Source organism: Mus caroli, unplaced genomic scaffold (assembly GCF_978045245.1).
Source record: "Mus caroli unplaced genomic scaffold, Mus_caroli_1 scaffold_6, whole genome shotgun sequence".
In the NCBI taxonomy this organism is placed as follows: domain Eukaryota; kingdom Metazoa; phylum Chordata; class Mammalia; order Rodentia; family Muridae; genus Mus; species Mus caroli.
Genome location: NW_028227261.1, coordinates 45,600,030 through 45,625,652, shown reverse-complemented (window position 1 = coordinate 45,625,652; position 25,623 = coordinate 45,600,030). Strand labels below are relative to the sequence as shown.

At 36.5% G+C, this 25,623-nt stretch overlaps 1 protein-coding gene across 1 annotated transcript in view; it reads left to right on the top strand.

Annotated features, from left to right (window-relative positions):
• Positions 1–25,623, top strand: part of Faf1 (Fas associated factor 1) — a 298,892-nt gene that overhangs the window by 193,059 nt on the left and 80,210 nt on the right. The window contains exon 13 of the mRNA XM_021160394.2: positions 5,956–6,110. Coding sequence (XP_021016053.1) covers positions 5,956–6,110 — 155 coding nt within the window. The remainder of the gene's footprint in view (positions 1–5,955; positions 6,111–25,623) is intronic.

The window sequence follows — 25,623 nt, the reverse complement described above, 5'->3', positions numbered from 1 at the left end:
AGAATCACCTAATGTACAAGCCTCTGGGAATACCTTTGAGGGATTGATTAGATCAAGTTTACTGAAGGGAGAAAGACCCACATCATCTGTGGGTGGCACTATTCCATGGGCTAAGGTCTTAGACTGAAGAAAATGGAGAAAATGAGCTGAACGTGAATATTCATGCAGTTTCCAAATGATGAGTGAGAATTTCTTGCTACCCTGTCTGGCCACAATGGTAAGTTGTATGTGTCTTTCAGAACTGTAAACTCAAATAAACCCTGTATCCCTTGCACTGCTTCTTCTCAAGTTATTTGGTCAGAGCAACAACACAAATGACTAATTAAACCTCCTTACTATTACCAATTGGGAAAAGTAATGAATTTCAGTTTTCTAGAGATATGTGACACCCAAAAGAGAAAAAGTAATTTTTCTAAGATCCACATAGCTGGTGAGTAGAAAAGCTGGACTTTGAATCCAACTTGGCTCCTTGCTGCCTTTCCGCTGCTTTTACTGTATGTTTAACACTGGACACTGGATGAGGCCATTGAGTATCCACAGATAAGAATACCACTGTGGCTTGGGATAGTGGCACAGACTCTTAATCCAAGTTCTCTGGCAGGAGAATCAGGACTTCAAGATCATCCTCAACTGTGTAGCAAGTTCAAGGCCAAACTGGTCTACATAAAACTGTCTCAGAATATTAGAAAATGGGGCTGAAGAGAGGGCCCAGTCCACACTTGTATGCAGGCTTTATTCATAGCCTGAATTGAACCCTTGAGTCCAACACTGTATGGAAAAACCTGATTTGTATGAGTTGTCCTCTATCCTCTACATAAAGGATGTGGCACCCAGTAAACACACACACAATAATGATATAAATTAAGGAATTAAAAAGCAAAAGACTAAAATAAAGCAGCTGCAGAAGAACATTTTGGAGACAATTGAGAAAATTTGCATATGTGTTCTATTTTAGATATTATTGTAGCAGTATTAAATTATTTGGTGTAATAAAGATATAAGCAGATGTTTTAATCTACCAGGTGTTTGTGTCAATAAATTCCTCATCAACTTAAAACAGGTCACAAGAGTAATAATAGTAATTCAGTAGTGGGAAGGGGAGAAAGTCAGGTACCATATTGCATAAAGGGAATTATTTAACACTCAATTTTTTTATGCTGGGAAAAAAATCAGTCAATATTTCTTTAAATTATTTGTCATATCAACATTAAAATCTCTGAAATAACACAGATTATATATGCCATGATATTTGAAAACAAGCATTTCAAGTAGTCCTTCCCCTCTCCACCCTCTGTCCATCCATCCTTTCCTTCTTCCCTTCCTCCCCTCTCCTCCAAATACACCTCTCCCCCTCCCCTCCCCCTCCCTCTCCCCCTTCCCACTCTTTCCCCTCCCTCCCTCCCTTCCTCCTCTCTCCCCCCTCCCTCCCTCCCTCCCTCCCTCCCTCCCTCCAGGGCCTCATACAACACAGTCTGGCCTTGCACTTGATATGTGGTTAAGGATCATCTCGACTTGTAACTCCTGATCCAGTTGTCTCTGTTCCTAAATGTTTGGATTATAGACAACTATACTTAGTTTATGCAGTGGTCAGGATTGAACTCAGGGCATCAGACAAGAAAGCAGTCAATCTACCAGTTGAACCACATTACCAGCTTTCCATTCTAATGTTCTACAGTTCTGTGACACTATGTGTTAAAATTTGGTAGCCACTGTAGCCCAAAGTCAAAGCAAATTGGTTACTGTCTGAACATCAGGCTAATACCTTAGCTGCTAGATTTGTTGGTGCTTAATATACTGAAGGCACAATTACCTTCCCAGTCTCTGTTGCCAGAAGGAAAACTCCAGAGAGCTGTTTAAACTATGGACTATTTTCATGGCTATCCTTTTTCTAGGAATTGCTTTCCAGTGTTGCCTGGATAGTTCTGGAATCTTTATCTTAACAGTACTTTTATATATAGTAGTGGTGATAGATACAGTAAATAAACAATGTACTTTATCTATAACCTTCACGGTGTGTCTGGCCTCACGGGTGGTAGGTGGCAGAACTGGGATTAGACCAGGATGTTCTGTTGCTTTAGTCTAGAAGACTTCCTTACCCTGTTACCAAAACTGAGCCCATACAGCCACTGTCAGAGAATATGTCTAGGTAGTTTGCTTTTGTGGCCTACCAGACTTATCTCTTCTCTACCAAGCTAAAAAGGGGTGGGGGAGTCTTTTCACTTACTGAATATCACTTGTTATATGGTATGACAATTGCACATTTATTTCACCCATAGATCCTCTTCTTCCCCAATTCTGTAAGGCAAGGGAATTTTGTGATATGCATTTTATGTTCTCAGTGCCTAACACGTGGCACTCTATAAATGCTAATGGACGGAATTATGAATGGACTAAAGAAGAAACAAGTTATAGTAATGGAAGAACAAAAATTTTTCTTAGTGTATTTCTGTATACCAAATGCCCTTTCTTCATGACTGTAGTTTCTTCCCTCCGAAATTGGTTGATTTGCTAAACTGAGTTCTTTCTGTTTGGGTCTATGCTTAATTGAGCTCAGTAGGAGAATTGAAAGTCTGAGCCTGGAGTTTATCTTTGCCTATAATTTAATCTGATTTTTATATCCCAAATTGAGAGTATGTTCTGCTTATTTACTGTCATTGTAGTAGAGGGAAAAAAACTACTTGTATTGGAAATTTACCATGTTAGAAAAGCAAGCCTAAGAATATTCAGCTTCTTCTCCGAATGCTGCTCTGGGAGTGCCCTGGCCCGAAGATTCTATTTAGATCCTCTTTTTACCATCTTTCTCACATTCCACTTAGGACTTAAAGTGAGAGTTTTAAGTGTGTTTTCCTGGCATCTAGTGTTTAACAGTGTCAGGGGTTTGTGTCCCTGGAAGGAAAACTGTTTCTCCAGAGCCTTTTTTCTCCCAGCTCCCAGTGAAAAGAGGAGCGCAGCGAGCCAGCCGCTTTCCACAAAGCATTGCCTCCACAAAGGCAAGATTAAGGGTTTACAGAGAGGTCAATGTGGGTTTTCTCTAACTAAACACTTTCCTAAAGTTTCCTTGTGGAAAAATAATGAAGTCATCTCAGAGTTTTTAAAGAATTTTTATTTCTTTTTCACCGTCTGCATTCGCTTGTCTTCTCAGCATGGATGTTTAATCTTCCTAGGCTTTGTGAATTGGCCCAAATGAATAAGTGGTGAGCTGTCTCTCTAGGAGCTAGAGGCTTATTCTAAGGGCCTAATCACTGAGTAAACACATCTTTGCCCTTCCTCTCACAAACGCGATATAATAGTCGAGATTCTAGCACAGTAACCTGGATATTGCAGGGACCCATGCTTTGAAATGCAGAATGCCTGATCCTCCAAAACAGACAGTGCCTGGTCTCTGCCTGCCTCTTTCTTCTTTTTAAAATTAAATATTGCCAAAGAGATGCTTTTTTTATTGCTTGATATTGTGCATTAGCACCCTGGATTTCCAAGTTTAGTTTCAGTCAACACTATCAGCTGCACTTATAGGGAACTCTGCATGTTGGGTGTCTTAGTAACCTCTTGGGCACATATGTGTTTGGTTTGGGAGAGCATTTAAATTAAATCAGTGAGATAGCGATGCAGATCACTAATCTCTTTCCCAAAGTCTAAATGTTCCTTTGCACTGTTCTTGGGAGAAGTAAGCATTTTAACGATTTAGCTATTGCTATTGTTTGATTAAAAATCTGCTGATTTAAAAACGGACAGCTCTCTTGTTCCCACTCTCATTAAATATAGTTGCTGAGATACAATCTAGACGAATTAGAGGTTGACATTCCTCTGTCGACTCAGCTAGAAAGCTAAAAAGAGGAGCCCTGAATTTGTTAGTGCAGCCAGGTTCACGTTTCTTTCTTGAAGCCAGAGATTCTTGATTCACTTAATAAAAAACAGATTTAGCATTTATCTCTGACATTTGGTGTCTTTTTTGCTAGGGGGCTGTGGTTAAGATCAATATTGGAGTTTATTTTCTGTAACAGGCTAGGACCTATGCTAGTTGAAAGAGCCAAAGAAGACTGATAGACCCAGACCTGGCCCTTGAGAGACTTTGTCTAGAGGGGAAACTTGTAAACAATTATAGTACTAATGGGAAGAGCTAGAAGCCAACCCGACAAGGAAGCTCTTAACTCTGACTGAGGGAATTAAAGGGAGTTCATAGAAGCATTTGCCTTGAGCCTTTAAGGATGAGTGGAATTTGCCAGATAAATATCTCTCCAACAATGTGTCTGATTACAAACTTCCTAGAAGACCAGTTACTGTTATCTGTAGTCCTTAACAAAGGTGAAGAATTCCTTAGTCTGTTCTGTTCATCATTTTATTGCCTATTTATCCTGCTGGGTCTGACACAATGGGAATTTCAACAAATGCTTATTGAATGAGAGAATAAACGAATTAACACCTAGAATCATGGTGGGATCAGCTGAGCTATTTATAGCCAGGCATCCTAGCCTTATCCAGTTACAAGCTGTCTCTGAGGCCCTGCTCACTATGTCATGTGAATTCTGCCATCTCTGTTTTACACAAGTACTCCACATGCTCTTGATTACAGACAGAGTGTCCAATTTTCATGAGACTTACTATAGTCACTGAATACAGGCACTGAAAGAGTAGTAGACCTGGATTCTGACAATCTAGGTTCCAGTTCTAGCTCAATATCTTACTGACTCACTGGAAAATGGGATAAGTCATTTCTAAACTTGAGTTTCCTCATATGCTAATGAGGGTACGAATATCTACTTTACAGATACACTCTGGAGATTTATATAAATAATAATTGCAAAATTAAGTGTATCTGGTTTATAATAGATGATTGTATAAAATTATTCTGCCTATCTTATTCTCATCTAATAAAAAATTGTGCTTTAAAGAAAGAATTTTTCATGATTACTTTTGTATTATTTTTAATGTAATTTCTTAATCAGTATTGTTCTAAGCACCAGACTTTGTTAGCCTTTCACCAGCCTGACCCTTCTGTTTAGACACTTTCTTTTGTTGAGAATCCCACACAGTACGTTTTCATTTACTGTCATTACAACCTTATTTCATATGTAAAGATAGATTCCCCCTACTTCTTTGAAATCTTTCTTTGGTAGGATTTCTCAAAGAAGTTTGTATCCTTATGGATGTCTTCCTTACTAGTTATATTCCCTGCCATAAATTGCTATCTTTCTGTTTTTCTGATAACTGTAACTGTTCTTAGACTCAGCACTAAAAAGTAAGTGAACAAATATTTTCATCCTTTCTTTGCAGTCATTGTATCACTAAGACACTGCAAATTATCTTGTTTAATTTTACTTTTTAGATTATTTTATGGACTGTCCAACTATGGACAGTCAAGAAGACACTTGAGAGCAGGTGTCATTTCTTATGTACTAAATGGTTTTTTTTCTTTTTTTTTCTTTTTATTTGTTATTTTTTTTGTTTTTGTTAGACTAAATGTTTTTCTGTCTTGTTTTTTCAAGTGGCAATTAAATGCTACACACTCTTTAATAGAGACATGTTAAGAAGTTTCCAATTATCTGTTGAATTAAAAAGTTCAGTTTAGACTTTTTCCAAGTAGAACAGAATTTTTAGGGATTTTCCTGTCTTTGTGAATAGTTTAGAGTTAATACAGTGTGCATTAAATATGAAGAATGTTAAAAATATTTTATTTAAACAAAGTGCAGTTCTGTAGCAATTCTGCTCAAATTAGGCTTGCACATGTTAATAGAAATCTAAGGTTGTGGCCTCTAAAACTACATTCGAGCATCCTAACCTCTTTTAGAGTATAAACACATAAACTGTATTAAGGGTAGTAGATGCTCTGAGAACCCTAAGATAAGGTGTGCTTTCAGGGAGTAGTCTTTGCTGTTCATAGACACGGATTGAGTTTTTCTTGTATTCTAGAAGACATATTTTAGTGACTATTTTAATTAATTGGTCTTTTCTTTTCAGAGAAAGCTTCTTGCTATCTACCTCCACCATGATGAAAGTGTACTAACCAACGTGTTCTGCTCACAAATGCTTTGTGCTGAATCCATTGTTTCCTATCTGAGTCAAAATTTTATAACCTGGGCTTGGGATCTGACAAAGGACACCAACAGAGCAAGGTAATACTGTTATTCACAAGTTGTAAGTTGGGTTTCTATTTAAAAAAAAAAAAGTCCTACATTTGACTTCTCCCTGTCCTCATTGTGAACGTTTTCCAGCCTTGCCATTAAGTGCTTTTCCATTATACTTCAGTAAAGTCTGTTATAGCTAACACATACAGTTATTACAAATATGAAAATATATTTTATAAAGCCCTTCTTAAATTAGAAAAATAACACGTAAAAAAGTATTTTTGTTTTTTAGTCTACACCAAGGCAGAGTACATTTCTATTAAGCTGTTGATTATTTTTAAAAAAAAAATCTCTTTTTACTATGTTCATTAAAAAGCAAAGCGAATCTAATAGTAATTCTAGTAATAAGTTTTGGGTTTTTTTTAAAATAACATCAGTGAAGAAGGCAGAGCATCCTGGACTTCTCCAGTGGAGTTGGTAATAGCTTTACTCTAGCATATGCTAATTGATCTAATCGCTTTATTGCACACATTCTTTTGCACACAGCCAGCAGGGCATCCATATTCTCCATAGGAGGAAAAAAAAAGCCTTTTCTAGTTGTCAGCATAAAACTTGGTTTGCTGATCATAATATCTGTGGTAAGTAATTCTTCATAATCAGCCTCTCAGAGTATTTTTCTGAAATATTTTTATCATGTTTAATTACACTGTGGTCATAACATCCCATCATGCTACTTTTGGTGTGTTAACAGTCATAATCACAGACTTATAAACAGGGAGGAAGATTAAATTAATTCACTTCAAAGCAGCCCTATCATAGTTCCTTAACAAGCAATTATAGAACAATTAGAAAACATTTGATTTGTCTTTTTATTATCTTATGCCTGGCTGGAGTTTGGATCATTATTCAGACTTAATTTTATATAATCTGGATCTGAAAAGATTCTTCCCTTAACCATGAGGCAAAAGAATGGTGGAGCAATTTTTTCATCTAATAACTTCATTTCTTTAAGCAAATGGTTAGGAAATTTTCTAGGATGACTCGAATCTGCCTTGGAAATGTTCCCTGTTATACATAAATAAAGAACCTTTAGCACCTGTATTTGTTTAAATTAAATCAGGTTATTATTCACACTCAGTTAAAGGTGATGAAAGGCAGTGCCAAAAACAGATAAAAAATGCAGCATCGAAGGTCTTTCATGAGGCAAAATATGTAGACCGAGCACTTGGCTAAATCTTTTGCCATTCACTGGCAGTCAGAACTCTCCTCCTTTTCTTTTATCCACAGCTCGGGGGAGAAGGAAACACTATTTCTGAACCCTCTGTAGTGCTAAGTTCAGCTGGCTACCTGCTGTCATTTTGTTCTATCCTCCATTTAATTCCTTAGTTCCTTTTATTTTACAATGACAAAAAATAGCAGTGTAGATTCTTTTGAAAAACAGTGTTTGAGGGTTTTTTTTTATGGCTAGCAATCAACAGCCATGTAATTGCTTTGTTATGTTTTACTAAAGAAGTCTGTTAAGTAGCACAACTTTGATACACTAGTAATAAGAGTTTGCAGGTTACAGAGACACCTGTGGTGACCAAAGCGACAGAAGCTGCTTATTAGAAAGAGCCAGTACAGCTGTGTCCTATTAACTCCTTATGACACTTAAAAAAAAAAAAAAGATTCTGTTTAACTATTTCACAGTGAATTGCAGGACTGTGAAGTATGATAGGCAGTTTCTATCCACATTTTAAGAAATATGGTATTCATTCTTGTCTTGCATTAAGAAATGATACTAAAGACTAAAAATAGAAACATCTGGAAATTCAGTTTAATAAACATTGATAGAAACTACAAATGGGGCATTTCAATGAAAGAGAGTGGAACTATTTGTGGAATTTAAGATAATTATTGTGTTCTGTTCTCTATATGAAAGTAGCGGATAGAATGCTGTAACTACTTTTAATGAACAGTTCCATTATTATCATTAAGGCAAATTGGAAAATGCATATTTTATAAATACGAAATAAAAGTTCATTAAAATAGCATATCCTTCAAATGGCAAAAGTGGATTTCCTTTGATCTATAAAACCGTAATATAATTATGTTGATTTATTGCCACAGATTTTGTATTACCTATCATAGATTCATTTAAAGAAAATTGTTAAATTTGATTTCCTGCTGCATGATTCTTCTCAGATATTTTATATCACATTTATCCAAATGTTTATCAGGAAAAATGATTGCATCATTCATTTGATTCTTTTCACTTTCACTTTTCACTTTTCAATTGTCATACTCAATTCAGTAAAATATTGCATGTGCTAATATTTATTGACCAGTGAGCTATATCCTTAAAGGGGTTAGAGCATCAGTTGTCTATTACTAGAGAACTGAACTAGGAATTTTACATATGCAAAGATAGAGGTTTCTCCAAATCAGGAGATTCATGCTATGTTTCCTTCTATCTAGGCTTTATATCTGCCTGCCTACCTGTGTATCTTCCTTCCTGCCTTCCTATCTTCTTGCTTTCCTGCCTCCTACCCCAGGTAGCCCAAGCTGACCTCAAGCTCAGTTTTGTGGCGTTGGGGGTTGAACCCAGAGTTTCAAACACACTCTACAAGCATACTACCAACTATGGCTAGCCTCAAACTGTTATTTCTTTATAGTAGATATAGAATATTTGGAAATAAATTCTTGGTAGTTTTTCTGTCTCACATCAGGCTGTCTCAGTTAAACAGTCATATAAATGTAGAGAATCCTACATCTGAACTATTTAGAAGGTTCCTTGATAGCCTTATGGGACTACATCTAATGTTATACCTCTGGATATTAATGTCCAAGATGAGAATGAACATGCTGATCAAGTACTAGTCTTTCTTAAGAAATATTATAATTAAGCCCCCCCATAGAAATGTCAGTCTTCTGGAAGGACCTGAAGGGGTTTGCAACCCCATAGGAAGAACAATATTAACCAGCCAGATTCCCCAGCGCTCCCAGGGACTAAACCACCTCATAGAAGCAGGTGGGGTGGGGAAATGGAGTAGGGGGTTGCAGAGGGGAAACCCGGAAGGGCGAAAACATTTGAAATGTAAATAAATAAATAAAAAAAATAACCAATGAAAAATTTAAAACAGAAATGTCAGTCCTCCAGTCACAATTTGCTATGAACATTTTATGTATATAGACGATGAGTGAAGATATTGAGCCAAGTGGATGCTTTGGTTTTTATAGCTACAAATGAGAGTCACACTAATATAAATTAATTTGTCTAACAAAATGTTAATACTATTATTTTGAGACAGAACCTCATCATATAGCTAAGACTGGCTGCCAGCTCTATCCTCTGCCTTTTGGGTGCTTTGTTTATAAGTTCCACCATGCCTTGCTAAAGAATGGATTATTAAACATTTTATAAGTTGTTTTGTGTTTTTTGGATTTCTAACATCTAGAGTGATGCAAATAGCTATCTAGGTAGAACAATCTATGTCAGTACAAAGTAAATTGCAATGAATTCTGTATTAATATGGAATATCCCAAATCCAAATTGAGATCTCAAACTTTAGTAGCACTTCTGAGTAGCAACTTCTCCCTTACTAAATGTGATTTCCCAGAGAAGCTTGTTTTTATTAAGCATTGTATGTAGGAAATAAACACATGTATCTAATTCCACCTGAAAATGTTGCTTATAATTTCAAGGTTTCATATTTAAATATGCTTTCTTAGAAAAGGCCTGTAGTCTTGTTGGCTGTAGTCTAGTTGGATTTTTAGAGCCATTTATTTTACAGAAATAAAGAGAGTCCTTGGTAGTCTAAAAGGTATACTTTTAGAGGTGCTAAAAGGTATACTTTCCTACCTGTCCATTTGAGTAGAATTCCTGATAGAAGTATAAGATACATGTATAAGTGAAAAAATTAAACAAGTCCAGATGTTACTAAACAAGGAAATTCTATAAACCAGTTCCAGACAAATCTAAAAATTCTTTTTACTAAATTTATTTTATGTGCTTCAACCTTTTGCCTACATATGTGTGCACCAGTGGTGTGCCTGGTGGTCATGGAAGTCAGAAGAGATTATTGGATCCCCTGGAAAAGGAATTAGACGTGATGGTTGTGAACTGCCATTTGTGTGCTGGGAATCAAACTTGGGTCCTTGTTAAGGGCAACACTTGATCTTAACCACTGAACCATAGCCTCATCCCCTAAAAATAAAATACTTTGAGAAAATGTATATTGTGTTTAATATGAAGCAGAATTGATGCTGAGAAGCTAAAGATAAAATGTTAAACAGCATATTATACTAGCCCTCAAAAATAGTAAGCAAGGTAGACAAAGTAACTAATTTGTAAAATGTATCCAAAGTGTTTATAAATAAATTTTATTGTGAATTCCTGTACCTCAGAAGGTCTTAGAACAAATTGAAAGAGATAATACATAGAAAGATAAAATGCTAATATTACTCATTCTATTCAAAGATGTGCTTATTTAGCTTTTCTTGCTTATTGGGTTGCAGATGTAGAAAAGGGTACTGTTATTTAAAGCATCATAACTTAGTGTTTGGAGTGTATTCAGTGGCTAATTGTAGACAGAGGCAGAGCTACTAGCTAATGTATGTATGGTCTGAACCGGGCTGAGAATTAACTTCACCCATCTGGGATAGACAGATCCAAAGAAGTTTTTAGTGGTGATTTAATTCAGTATTGGCATATTCTTAGTCAGTAGATCAGAGATCAATTGTTTCTTTGGATGTGTAATAACAGGAAAGTATCATGAAGTCAGCTAATACAATTAAATTTTTTTTTATTACAGTGTATTCTTAGTTAATGCTTAGCTCTGGAACAATGATTACTTCAAATTTAAGAATAGATGCCAACCTCAAGAAGTCTTGCAGCTCCCAGCTCATTCTAGATGCTTCACTCTGGGTTACTGCACTTTCTGTATGTTGCCATAATGCCCCATACGATGGCTAATATGAAGAGTATTTATTCTGTTGTATAGTGCTTCCCTGCTAGGTTGTCGTCTCCCTGGAGTGTTGTGTCTATAATCTCATTACTTTGCACAGTACCTTTTTAAAGAAGTAAGTACTATATTGGTAATAAGTAAATAATCTCCTGTAGGTGTATTTAAAAAATAATGGTAAAAGTGCTCCACCTTGAATAATGGTAAGAAAATTAGACTTGCTGTTGTGTTTCTAATTGTATCCTCTTCCCCTGAAGCCACTAATAGGAATATTAAAACTAAAGCCTTGCTTCCTCTTACAAAGTGAGCAATAATAACAACAAAATGCCCTAACTTAACAGTTTTCTTCTGGCCCCAGAAGACTGTGCCCTATGCTTGTGTGCCCTGGGCCATCTGGCAAAGGGCTTGACTCCCAACCTAGACGAATTCATCTAGTGGTTCCATGATTTATTTCCTCAGCTTTTACCAAATCTCTGGCATCCCAGAAGCAATTGGTCATTCAAAGTGGGCCATTCTGAGAGTGCATCGAATCTCCTACAGTGGTGGTTGCATTAATAAAAGTAAACATCTATAGGAGGAGAGTATTGGACTGGCCATGTGTTGAGTTACATACTGGGGCCACAGGTACCTTTCATCCTAACAACAGAAGTTTGCAGAAAGTTGAAATAACATAACAAACCCAAGAGCAGAAGTTCAAAAGCCAGTATCCACAGGCAATAGAATTTTTCTGTGAATACTTGTATTAACTGTGCATATCATTTGAGCACTATCTGAATTATTATAAATAAGACAGTACAAAATACTAGAATAATATGTATTAGTTTTTCTTGCTTCTGTAAAATCTGTTTGTGTATCTACTTGGTACAAGAGACGAGTGCCATGAAAGGCCTCCATTCTCACTGAAGGTGCTTCATTAAGGAAGATTACATCACAGCTGTGTCATAGGTAAAGCAGTATTTACCGGGAATCTGTGCAGATTAATAGGTATCTTTTTTTTATTAGGAGCACCTGGAAGGCAACGCAGGTATACAATACCAAGTTGTTACAAACCTGAAGTCAAACACTTAGTTTAAGTATTTTTAAAAATAATTTACTTATTTCAGTTCTTATAAAAATAGTTTTCATAAAAGAGTAAATCAGGCATTGTACATTATTTCTGAAGAGTGTTGCAAGTAACTGCTTCAACTAGGAAGTTCTGATAGTGCCTGGGTTACACAGATTGCATGTAACACATACAGCATTGCATCAAATTTTGAATGCACAGTTAATCTAAGTGTTCATAGACATAATTCTATTGCCTGTGGATATCAGCTTTTGAACTTCTGCTCCTTCAGGGTTTGTTATTTCAAGTTTCTGCAAACTTCCGCTGTTAGGATGACAGGTACTTGTTAGCCTTAATACTCAAGCGATAGTTTTCCACATTACTTAATCTTTGGCAAGAGTTAATTGACTTAAAGCACTTATCATCAGTAGGTTGTCTTCATCTGTATTTTCCATCTCAGTAATTAGTCAGATTCACAGAGGCTTACCCTTAATTCCAAACTCCTTGGTGGTTCATGCCTGGCTGAAGCCTAACTGGTGACGTTACTCTAACTCTGTACTTCACTTAACCCAGCAGGTATATCCCAGGTGCAGGGACTGCATGGAAGACACGAGCAGTGTTAATTTCCAGCTGGTAACCTAGAAGCAAATAAGGGTTCTACAGCGTTATCTCATAAAACAGACGAATGTTTTGTGGCCTGAGTACTAAGACTTCCAGAGAGGCGTCATGCTGGACTTCCATATAATTTTCCCAAAACAGCTATATTTTCTTTGTGCAACATTTTCCTTGCAGTACTTTTAAAAGAAGTGTATTGCCATCCTAAACATCCCAGGTCAAAGGCTTAATTAATGCTTTAAAATAAAGGTTCCAAAACACCAGGAGAGTTTGTCATTTTCTCCCTGGTTTGTTTTGTGAAGAGGGAGGAGAGAAGGTGAGGAGGAACCCCTCCTGTTCCATGATTACATCCTGCCCACTCATTTTCTCCTTTTCTCCTCTGCTTTTGATTTTTAGTGGCGGTCTTAACAGAATGTCAAGATCAATTTGCAGCATGGTTTAACTCAAGGTTTGCAGTTCTGCCAGCAGCAATTGTCCCTGCAAACAATGCCGTGTGTTCTTGTAACTTCAGAAGCTTTTAGAAGGATCATGGCAAGGGCAGCATCTAATGACTTTATTAGTGTAGGGTTTCAAAATGGGCTCCGTAATTGTTCATATCTCTTTGTCAGCAAGTCATAATTACTGCTCAGCATTGTACAGGAGTGCACTTGTGAGTAGTTTCCTAATAGTACTGAAAGGAAGGCAAAAGGGCAATGGGTGAAAGGTGATGGCCTCTTACTATTAAGAGTAAGCTAGTCTCTATGCAAATGATGGTTAAACCATCTGTAATACATTCTTTACTCTTTAAAATTTTATTATCTTTCAAAATATCCTTTGAAGTGATTTAAGATTACCAGTTTATAAGCAATTTTTAGTTCCAATTTCAGGACTTCCCACACTCCTTCCTAGTCTTGGAATTACAACTGGTACATGAACTGTATTATACCAAGAATATTTATGGTACGAAAAATCTCATCTGTTCTCCATATTAATCTAATTACTGTTAATTCAGGGAATATGCATTTAACTCATATAGTTGAGAGTAGGCAATGTATATGAGAATGTAAATAGGAGAATGCTAGGAAAAGACAGTACAAAAGCAATACTGTTGAAATGCCAGCCAACCGTATATCACTGTAAATTTATGTTTGTATCCAATCCTGCTTTTGTCATGTAACTTATTACTAAGTTGTTCTGAGTGTTCTTTCTCGTAAGTCCTCTCTGCTTTGAATGCTCTAGATGTACAGGATTGAACCCATCTTCACCTTTTCAAGATATGTGAAGTCTGAGTATAACACCACACCTTGGCACCTATATGATCTGCGGCTAGATCTTACCTCCGATGGCTCCTATCTTATATTTTAGAATATATAGAGTCAGAAATATACATATAATGTATATATGACATCAGTTACTTGGCCCAGTGTTTGTGTACATTTCAAAACTTGAATCATAACTGTAACAAATTCTAAAAGATATTTCTAAAATGAAATATTTCAAGATACATATATCCTATCTTTGTTCTTTGCTGTTTTGCTAGCTTGGAGTTGAAAAGGTATGGAATTATTTTATCACTAATGTCTCTGTCATTATTAATCTTTTTTGTTGTTAAATTTTTTAGTGTTTTATTTTTGAAATTATATTTACATCAATTTCCGTTTCCCTTTTCTCTTCCCAACCCCTCTCATACACACTTTCTTTTGTTCTGTCTCTCATTCATGACCTCATTTTCTTTAAGTACTGTTGCACAGACACACACAGACATGCATTCCTAGATACATAAAAACAAGTTGCTCAGTCTGTATAATGTTCCCTATGTATATGATCTTGGGCTGGCCTTTGATATTGGTAACCAGTATCAACCAAGGGGCTCTTTTCATTGAGAAGGCCATTTTGTCCACTCTGAGCATTCCCTGGTTGTTGAAAGTTCTTTGGCTGTGCTTGAGACCTCACAGATTTTCCCTCTTCTTTGTTAGTGTGTTTGCTGGTATCATCACAACCAGTCAAAATGCGGACAGCAAGAAATTGTGTGGTCCCCATGTACAAGCCAGAGGAACATCTGTGTACAAGCCAGAGAGGCTACATCCATGAAGCCTGTTTGTTTGTTTGTTTGTTTGTGTGTTGGAGACAAGGTCTTACTAAAAGCCCCTTTAACTCCGATAGAACAGGAACTTGTTATAAAGATCACCAGGTTGGCTTGGAACTCGCAGAGATTTGCCTGCCTCTGCCTCCCAAGTGCTGAGATTTAATGCATTATCACTCCTAACTTCATTATTAATCCATTTTTATTCATTGTTATTTCTGAAGGATTTTTACTGATCATAGGTTCTATATAATTGAAATCAGTAGCATATGTCTCATCTCCTCTTCCACAATCATTGGTATTAAGTCAACCAGAAGAGTTATAAAAGAAATATATTAGTTCAATCAATACAAATATGTGGAAACTGGTTTCTCTGACATTTTGTTCAGTATTTGCTTGTCAATATGCATTGACTATGACTAACAAGTTTAAAGACCGAATTTAACAAATAGTATCATTACTCATGGAAAAGTTCTAATGCTTTGGATTAAGTTTAGGTAACTCATTTTTGGAAGATTTCAATTTCTTTTTCTCAGACATATGCCTATATTTCTGAAATTGTTAGCATTAGAATACCAGGAAGAAAAGTGATAGTTGGTTTATTTTTTTTTTTATTGTTTACTCTTTTTAAAGCTGTCTTATCATTTTTATCTGCTATTGGCTGTAGCCACAACTTAGAGAATCCTGAATAGATTACTTTGTTTTCCGTGGCATTTTCTCAGCATTATACTAGATTTTGGGGTTTATTTTTAAGATAAGGTTTGACTATAAAGTTGTAGCTGTCCTAGAACTCACGATGTATGCTGGCTGGTCTCAATTTGAACTCATATAAGTCCACCTGCCTTCTGAATACCGAGATGTAAGGCATACACCACTATATCTCGTCTGAAGTAGTCTTAAATATTCTTTCTGCACTCCAAGATTTCTTTGATCTCGGTGAGATAAGTATTCATACTCTTAACTCACTAAACATGGAACAAATCAACACTGAAAACTTATCCTCTGACTTCCACACGTCTGTAGCGTATATACTTGCTATCACCGTACAAACACTGACAATACAATAATGATAGTTAATAATAATTTTAGTTAATCCAAACAGATACAGCCACCCAATTTATTATAAAGATGGCAAAATTACTAGAGAAAAGATCACCACTTCAACAAATGGTGTGAGAAAACTGGATATCCATACATAGACGAATAAAACAGATCCCTAACCCTGAAACAGCACAAAAATTTACTCCTAATGTAGGAAATACCTTAACGTAAGACCTGAAACTCAGAGGTGTAACATTTCAAAAGACAGATGTGGACAGGGACTCTGAATACGAATCAAGTAGCTCAGGAAATAAGACAATACCTACAGAGAACTTGGTGAAATGTAAAAACTCATATAGAGACAACTGACTCCACCCCACATACACTCCAAAATAAATAGTTTTAAATGTCTGGCATATAGTGCTTAATGCATTTAATTATGTATATGTATTTGGTTTTTAACTTAAATACATTAAAATGTTTGGGGGACAAACGTAAGTAGTTAACTGTTTGAGACCACTCTCTTCCAGTGACAGATGAACATATTCATCTTAGCCTATGTTTCTTAATCTCATTGCAAACAATTCCTTAAAGCATATCCTTGTTTGCCTTTCTGGAGTCCTCATTGTCTTGGAGTGCTCATGGTCTTGGTAGTCTACTTACATTCATAAACCATTTCTATAAGCTACTGTCCTAGACTTTGCAGGGATCTGAGAGTGAGCTTGTTGGTATGTGCTTTTTAAAATCAAGCTATTTACATACTTGCCTTCAGATTCTAGTCATTTCTTTGTCATTCATCCCTTTACTATCCTAGTTATTCTATCCATTTGTTTATCTCTCCTCCCCTGATAAAATCTATTACCAAACATTCACTAAATGCTGAGTTACTAGACTTAAGTTGGGAAGATATTTTTGCCTCTTCATTTTCTCTCATCGATGTATCTTAAATATACTGTTAACTTTAAATATACTGTTAACTTTAATATAGTGTAAAACAAAATAAATCAAATCAATTGAAAGCTAATTAACAATGGCAAATAGATGAGTATGTATAAACACTGAGGTTCACTGAAGTTTTCTACTAGAATACAAAATTATGCTCAATAATACCAGTGAACTGGGAAAAAGGCGAATTCACAGGCATACATAACCATTCATTACACGTTTTACCATTATATTTACTATCCCAAGATGGAATCCTAGCAATGCCTCTCCAGATTTCCTGACATTAAGTTTCAAGAATGAATTTTAGTTTATGACTTTTCCATTTGAGAATCATTAAGTACAGCAATAGACAGCTATTTTCTACTGTTGTTTTGCAAAAGACTAGATTTTTTTCAAATGAAAATTTAAAATCGTATGTAGAAAATAGAAGGCTTTAGGTTAATTCTTTTTTTCAGTAATACTTTTTTTTTTAAAGGGAATTTAGGTGGTATGGTCCAAAAAGACTGCTTTTTGCTGATGTAACACATGACAGGCAGATAGGGACTGTGGAAGAAAACCATGCACTGTCAATATGCCTGTTGACTCTTGTCAAGCATCAGCTATAGCAAGTGATGTGAACCCTACTAACTCGGAGTTTCAATTATTGATTGAAAGCTTTGATGAATGACAGAAGTGCCAATACTTTCCTATGTTGATCTTTTATATTTTAAAATCTATTCCTGTGTGTGGAGTCTTAGCTTTCCTACATTTCTCATCTATGAGAGTGATACATTTTAAATATGAAATTATGAATGCATATCAGAATTCAAGAAAATCTAGCCAGCTTTGGAATAAAGAATAAATTTAATTCTGAAATTAGGTGTCATTATCTTTAATATGTAGATGAGAAAGCAGAGACTCAGATACAGTTGTCTAAAGAAACAAATGACAAATGTGAATCTTGTCTGTCTTCAATGTCTTTGTTCTTCCCTCAAGACTGTGCTGCATGCCTTATAATATGTTAATATTTGGATGATTTGCAGGTTTCATAAGTCAATGGGTATTTTTTAAAAATCTAATTATACAAAAAGTATAATTTGTGTAAAAAATATCAGAAAGTTTATAATCACAAACTTGGCAGTCAACACCTACTTATTTTGAAGGTCCAAATAAAGGTAGAAACTCATTGGGAACCCTAAAGACTGTCATAACTTATACTATTTTTAGATTGAACAGATTTCAGAAATAAAAAACAAACAAACAAAAGGCTATATTTCCAACATCATCATAGTGTGGATAAAGGTTACTGAAGTATGAATTGGCCTACCCCTATAATAAATACATGTTATGATTAGAGGTAGATAAGAGTAGATTCAGCCGGGCGTGGTGGCGCACGCCTTTAATCCCAGCACTTGGGAGGCAGAGGCAGGCGGATTTCTGAGTTCGAGGCCAGCCTGGTCTACAAAGTGAGTTCCAGGACAGCCAGGGCTACACAGAGAAACCCTGTCTCGAAAAAAAAAAAAAAAAAAAAAAAAAAGAGTAGATTCATTTCCTGATAAGGGTCCAAAGACATAACCTTGCACTGTAAATTTTACTCTCTCATTCTCTATATTTTCCTAGAATATAATCTAAGTTATTTAAATCCAAGTCCCAGTTATAGACCACACTACTTTTGTAGACTTTGATTAGTGGAAGCCAAAATATTCTCAGTGACCTCTAAGTCATTTTCTTGTCATATATCCAGTAGTCCCTTCTGTTTATTGTCTAGCAAATAGCCGAACCAAGAGGAAATGTTGTATAGAATGTAATGTTCACTGCACTCTTCTATAGCCCTTGGAAAAGAAGCCTTCTCTGCATTGCTAGAAGAGTTGGAATTTATTATTCTATTAGTCCTTCAAGCTAACGGTCTGTGATCTAGAGAATGCATCCAAGGAGCTGAAGGAGTCTGCAGTCTATCGGAGGAACATCAATATGAACTAAGTCCAGAGCTCCCTGCGACTAAACCACCAATCAAAGAAAACACATGGTGGGATTCATGTCTCTAGCTGTGTATGTAGCAGACGATGGCCTAGTCAGCCATCAGTGGGAGGAGAGGCCCTTGGTCTTGTGAGGATTCTATGCCCCAGTATAGGGGAATGCCAGGGCCAGGAAGAAGGAGTGGGTAGGGGGTTTTCAGAGAGGAAACTAGTAAAGGGGATAACATTTGAAATGTAAATAAAGAAAATACCTAGTTTTTTTTTTTTTTTTAAGAAAGAGAGAGAGAGAGAGAGAGAGAGAGAGAGAGAGAGAGAGAGAGAGAGAGAGAAAAGAAAACTTAAGCCTATACTTCAATTGAGGATTTTCATGACTTAATGTTTATGCTCTTACTATGTGTAAATAGTACTAATACCCACCCAGCACACTCCCTTGGCAAGGTTTCTCTGTGTAACAGCCCTGGTTGTCCTGGAACTCACTTTGTAGACCCAGCTGGCCTAAAACTCACAGAAATCCTCTTCTGCCTCTGCCTCGTGAGTGCTGGGATTAAAGTTGTACGCCACCATGCCTGGTTTAGAAAAGGCAGTACTTAATGCAAATGTCTGGAGGAAGGTTACTTTTATATCTGGGAGTATTTACATAGACAACCAATTGTGGTATCTAAGAATCCAAAATGTAAAAGATCTGGAATTTTTTGAATTGCAAACATGACAAGTTTGGGGTTTTTAGATTAGGAATGTTCCAGCTAAACTATTAAGAAAAAGTGACTTAAGAGTATTGTTCCTCTCTAAATAATTATAAATTATAATTATAATTTATTAACTACCTTCCCCTTCCCCATTACTAAACTGTCAGGTCTCAAAGAGTAATTTACCAAGAGTAATTTATAGGTAACAAGGAGAATAAGAGATTACACAGTTTGATTTGCTAGCATATGTAAGGTTATATTTGTTCCCCAGTACCACCAAACAATAGCAAAATATTATGTAGGTTGTGTTGGTGTGTGTGCGTTGTTTTTAAGTTCTGGCTAGCAATTTATTGACACAACTTAATAGAAAATTTAAGCTTCAAACATATAAGAAATGCTTTTCCAATTCAGTCCTCCCCAAATTACATTATTATCTTAAAATTGCCCTTAGTCTGCCTATCTGTCTAATGTCTACAATATGCTTGAAAGGACATTGTACCAACCTTTTAGTAAACAATTCTATAATGTGGATCAATATTCATTAAATATTTGTGCCCTCTTGCCCAATTAGTATGCTTCACAGACTTTTTCTTAAGTAAATATTTGAAGTAGTTCATTTTATTATATGCTTTATAGTGATTAAAACTGAAAATGCTTATCTAACTCAGAATTGTTGTAAACTCAGTAATATATACATTTACTCAGTGGAATATTATTCAACTATGTCAAATGCCAGTAAATTACCATGATAAAAATTTGAATGTTATGCAATTATCAACCTACAATGTTTAATTTTGTACACTGATAATTCTCATGCAAACATATCTATTAACTAAACACCCAAGTATAAAAGTGATAATTTGAAGGTATATATCCATATATAATTTTAATATATACTACCAAATTAACAATGATATTTTGATAGCAGCTTCACTTATATTATGAGTGAAGTGACTTTTCTTCATCTTTGTTAATCTGATAAGGTTTAGCTCAGGGTTTGAGTTTTGGGTCAGTGGTAAGAGCATTTACTGTTTTTGCTGAGGTTCACTTCCCAACACTCACATGGTAGCTCACAACCTTATGTAACTCCAATCCCAGGAGATCTGACATCCTCTTCTGACTGCTGTTGACAACAAGTAAACACATGATGCACAGACATGCAAGCAGGATAACACTAAAACCCATAAAATAATAAGTGAATCTTTAAAATTAAAGATAAATAGGTTTTGCACCTTCTTGCTTATTTTGAGCATCTTCACAGATATCTTTGACTTACCTGCTTTTGCAGGCTGTCCTGTACATATCTGCTTATCTTTTACTTATTACTGTGTAAAAGTTACTTGTATATTAAGCCTTGTAATGTAGTTTCAAATTCAGAGGTCATTTTCATTTATTTCTTGACTTTTGATATAGCAGTTACCATATAGTAACAGGCTTCTGTTTTGTCTTTTATATTTTGATTTACTCTGGCCATACTCATCTTCTTGTGAACTTAAATTTTTTTTTTTTAGAATTTCATACATAAGTACTGTATTTACATCAATTTCATCCTTTCTGCTTCCAGCCCTTTCTATCCCAGTTTCTACTACTCAAGTTCATGACTTCAGTTTCTGCAGTTAGTTTTGTTTTATTTACACACACACACACACACAAGCAAATACTAAAAAAAAAAAAAACAAAAAACCCTCACCTAGTTAGCCCGTTTAATATTGCTTTTATTTTGTACACATGTTTGGAGCTGAGTACTGGGACTGGATAAACTATCAGGTGGCTTGTCTCTGGAAAATTCTGATTCTCATTCTCTCTGCAGCTACTGATTATATGCAGCTTTTCATCTGGGGTAAGGCCCTGTCATAATTTTCTGTCTACTTTGTTGTATTAACTATTGTTGTCATTATGCAGGTCTTGTTTCAGCAACAATATTGTTGTGATTCCTTGAGTGCAGAATACCTGACATGTTTGGAAGACACTGTCTAGCATCCGGAATCTGCCTCCTACACTCTTTCCATCTTCTCTTCTCTATGATCCTTGAGCCTTAGGTGTAGGTGTTATAAAGAGAAGTACTTAGTATATAGTTAAAAATGACGTTCATTTAAGAAGATGGCAATAGTGGGTTCTCCTCAAAGGTAGTTTGTTACCTGTTAACCACAAGGTAGTTGGTTAGGTTTATAGAGTCGGGCATGAAACCCCTCCTGTGGTGTAGCTTTACATCCCAGTTGTCGGTTGCCTCAGAGGTAATAGTGTGACGTTATTGCAATTATTGAGGCTATCTTGCCAGAACTGTCATTTTACAACTATGCACTATTTTAGGACTGTTAACTGTTCTTCTCCCTTGGCAGCTTGCATAGTACCTTTGGATAGTATGAGAATTGATCCTCAAGGAGCAAGATTCCAGCTCAGTTCCAACTCCGCATCCTTTGTCTGAAGTGTGTGGTGTCTTCAGGAGTAAGGCCTTAACTTCAGGTTCTTGGAGGCAACCACAGGGAATGGCAGTAGACTCGTATAGTCTGGAGTCTGTTGGAATCCCGACTTAACACCTCAAAGGGAGGTTTCCCATGCCTGAACTGGGACTTTGTTAGAGAGTCTGTGTTTCTTGGAAAGCACTACTACCCTGTGTAGCATAATCCATGTATACTATTTGTGTTTAGGAAATAAGAATTAAAACTATTCTGAGGTTTGATTTTTTTTTTTGCCTCAGAATGGCTAAAATCTAGAAAACAACCGACAACAAATGCTGGTGAGGATTCTAGGAAAGAGGAATCCTGATTCACTGTTGATGGCTTTGCAAAACAGTGTGGCCACTGTGCAAATCAATGTGGAGAGGTCTCAAAAGCTAAAATGGATTTACTGTAAGACCTAGTTCTACCATTCTTGGCATATACTGAGAAGACTCAGCATAGTACTTCATAGATACTTGATCAGCCCTGTTAATTGATGCTCTTGATTTGTAATAGCCTGGAAATGGAAACAACCTACATGTCCTTCAGCTGATGAATGATAATGAAAATGTCATACCGACACACAGTAGAATTCTATCTAGCTGTAAAGAAAATGAAGTCATGAAACTTTCAGATAACTTAATGCAAGTGAAAACTATCCTGAGTGAAGTAACCTAGGTTCTTGTTACCTTAAATACATGAGGATCTTCTGTTTAATTGTCTTTGTATTTGTTGTTCTCTTTTCCTGCTGTTGACTTCACTTTCGCCTCTTTTGAACTTTTGATCAAATGTCAACATTGCAGTGATGTCTCCCCCAAAACATTTCATTTTGTTCTATAACCTCCCACTTCCTGCTTTGTTTTCTGTCTATGCCTGTAGCTCATAGACTTGTGAGCTATTTGCTTAGGTGTGCTACAGCAGATCTGAGTTCACCATTCTAAGGAAGCTAGTAGGAACTCACGTTACCTAAGGAAACAAGGTATAGTTCAGTGAAGCTGCATTACCCAAAATATCTTTAGGACGACTCCTTCTGCTGCATTCAGAGACAACCAAAAGCCTTAAAACTTAAAGGGTTTCTTGACAAGTGTTCCAAATGTGAACAGTTCCTGGGAAAAGATATCTATTAAAGGGGCTGTTTCCTCACCCAGTCCTAGCTAGTCAGAATCTCCAGGGAAACTTGCTGTTTAGAGAAACTCCCTGGGATACCAGAAGTTGAGGATCACTGAGTATATAGCCTCTGCAGCTTTGCTCTGTACTTGTTTACCTAACTCAGTATAGATCAAAGATTTAAGACTACAAAACTCAAAGCTACCCCAAAGGGGAGAAGGGGTTATCCCAGCAGTTCTGAAGAACATTTCCAGCTGGAACTCCAGAAAAGAACTGAATAATGGGAAGGAAGGAATTGTAAAATGAAGTTGTAGTCAAAATGATAACTCTATGACTGGTCTATTTTTGGAGTGCTTGGCAAATTATATTTCAAGTTAAAGGAGCTTCACTATATTTTCCTATTAAAGGAAAAAGGCAAGAAAAGCATTATGTTAGTGAGATTGGGTGTGGCCTTTGTGTTCCTTGTCTTCCACTCTGTTCTTCCAGTCTCCATCAGTGACCACTGATCAAACCCTGAACATGTGCATATATGTAAACTAAGAGGCTTATTCTTGATAGAAAGCTGCCTTGGCACTTTTTTTTTTTTAAGAACTTTCTTAAACCAAAATCAAAAGAACTTGGTGAGCAGCTGTAGTTACAGCATGGTGTATGAAGGTTTGAGTCAAAAAGTATTGAGTAATAATTATGGCAGGCTCTTAGGTGGGACACACATTTTATCTGCTGAGTAAGCTCTTATTAAATATGTGGTTATTGGTGCTGCTGTATGTGCATCTATCCTTACATTTGTGCATGTGTCTCCACATGGAAGCCAGAGGTTTATATCAGGTATTCCTCAGGAGCTACCTTAGTTTATGAAGCGTGGTTCTTCTCAGAGATGTGGGCTTCTTGTGGCTAGGCTGGCTGGCCTGAGAGCCCTGGGTATCTTCCTGTCTTCACGTCCTTTGACTAGGATTTCAAGTACTGGATTGCTATATGGGACTTACTGATTGAACTCAGATCCTCATCGTATATGGCAAGAACTCCACTGACTGAGCTATCTGCTCAGCTCTGTTCTTTGCCAATAAAATCAGCAATTGCTTTTGTTTAGTTACTGTTTTGTTGTGCAAAAATATTTTTAGTGTTGATGTGAACATACCATTTTAATCATAAAATTAATGATGAAATGTTACATAGCAGATAGTTCAGTTGGCAAAGGCAGTTGACTCCATCCCTACTGACTCAAGTTCCATCCCCAGGAGCCATGGGGTAGAATAGAACTGACTCCAGCAAGTTTCCCTCTTACTTTCACGTGCATACTCTGCCACGAACTCTCCACATTCTTGCACAGTCAGGTAGACACCAACATATAAACAGTTTTTCAGTGCTAAGTATCATTAAGCACTTAAGAGTAACAACATAAGTACTAGTTTTGAGAGCCTACCAAGTACTGAGAGCAAGTTTCAATGTATTCTATCTCCTACTTCATTTCCTCCTTGTTAAGTGTAGGTGTGTTAAAAATACGTTTTTCCACTTTGTGTTGGAGTCTTCTTTATGGCAATCAGATTGAAGCATTTAGTGATAGTATTGCAACTGTCATGTTTTTAAATTCAAAAACAGTACCTGTCATATTAAGTAAGCAGTAGGTTTACAGAATTTAACCTCTTGAGGCAAGTGTGGTGCCACACACCTGTAATTCCAGCACTAGCAAGGTAGGAGAAGGATCAGGAGTTTGAGGTCAGCATGAGCTGCATGAGAACCTGTCTCAAAAAATTAGAAGAGAGGAGGTTTTTTCATCATTTGGCCTTTCCTTTTTTTTTCTTTTTAACTTTATTTTGGAGGTGTGTGTCCACATTTGTGTGCAGCTGTATATGCCCATGTGCATGAAGACAAGAGAATCTTGGCATCCTACTCTACTAATCTTTGCCTTATTCAATTGTGACAGGATTTCTCAGTAAATCTAGATCTAGACTGGAAGTCCAGCAATCCTCTGCTTTTCACCTGCTTAGTACTGAGGCTACTGGTTTCTTTTCTTAGCATGGATGCTGCGGCTCAATTCTTGGGGTGCTTATACTTTCACAGCAAGTGCCCTTCCTTTCCCATGGAGCCACCCCCTGGTGACTTTTTATTTCCTTCTTCAAATAAAGTGTATGGTCATTGATTTTATTTAAGTCCTCTACAGTTCAAAAAGAAAATAAGAGATTCCCCAATGTTGTAAAATGGTTATTTCCCACTTTAAAGTTGAAATTGCTGGAATCTAATGGTTGTAGTAACCATTTATTTATTCCTTCATGAAATCTGACTGGAAAATATTGAGTTGAGTTGCAGTTGGGTTGACAATTTTGCTCATCCATCAGGTATTCTGGAATACTTTTTTTTTTTTTTTTTTGGTTTTTAGAGACAGGGTTTTAACTCACTTTGTAGACCAGGCTGGCCTCGAACTCAGAAATCCGCCTGCCTCTGCCTCTGGAGTGCTGAGATTAAAGGCGTGTGCCACCATGCTGGGAACAATACCACAAATATGAGAAACATACTTTTTCTGTTAAAACAGGTTGGTTTTTTTCTGTGTCCTTCTGGTTTTGAACTAAAATTTTGGCTAATGCCATCTTCTCTTCCTGCCTTTCTATTTTCTTCTCCCTTCCTCCCGTTCCCCTCCATCATGTTTCCCTCTCTCTTCTATAGTCTTCTTTCCACCCTCTCTATTGTGCACTCCTTTCGTTCCTTTCCTTTTGCTTTCCTTTCGAGGGGCCA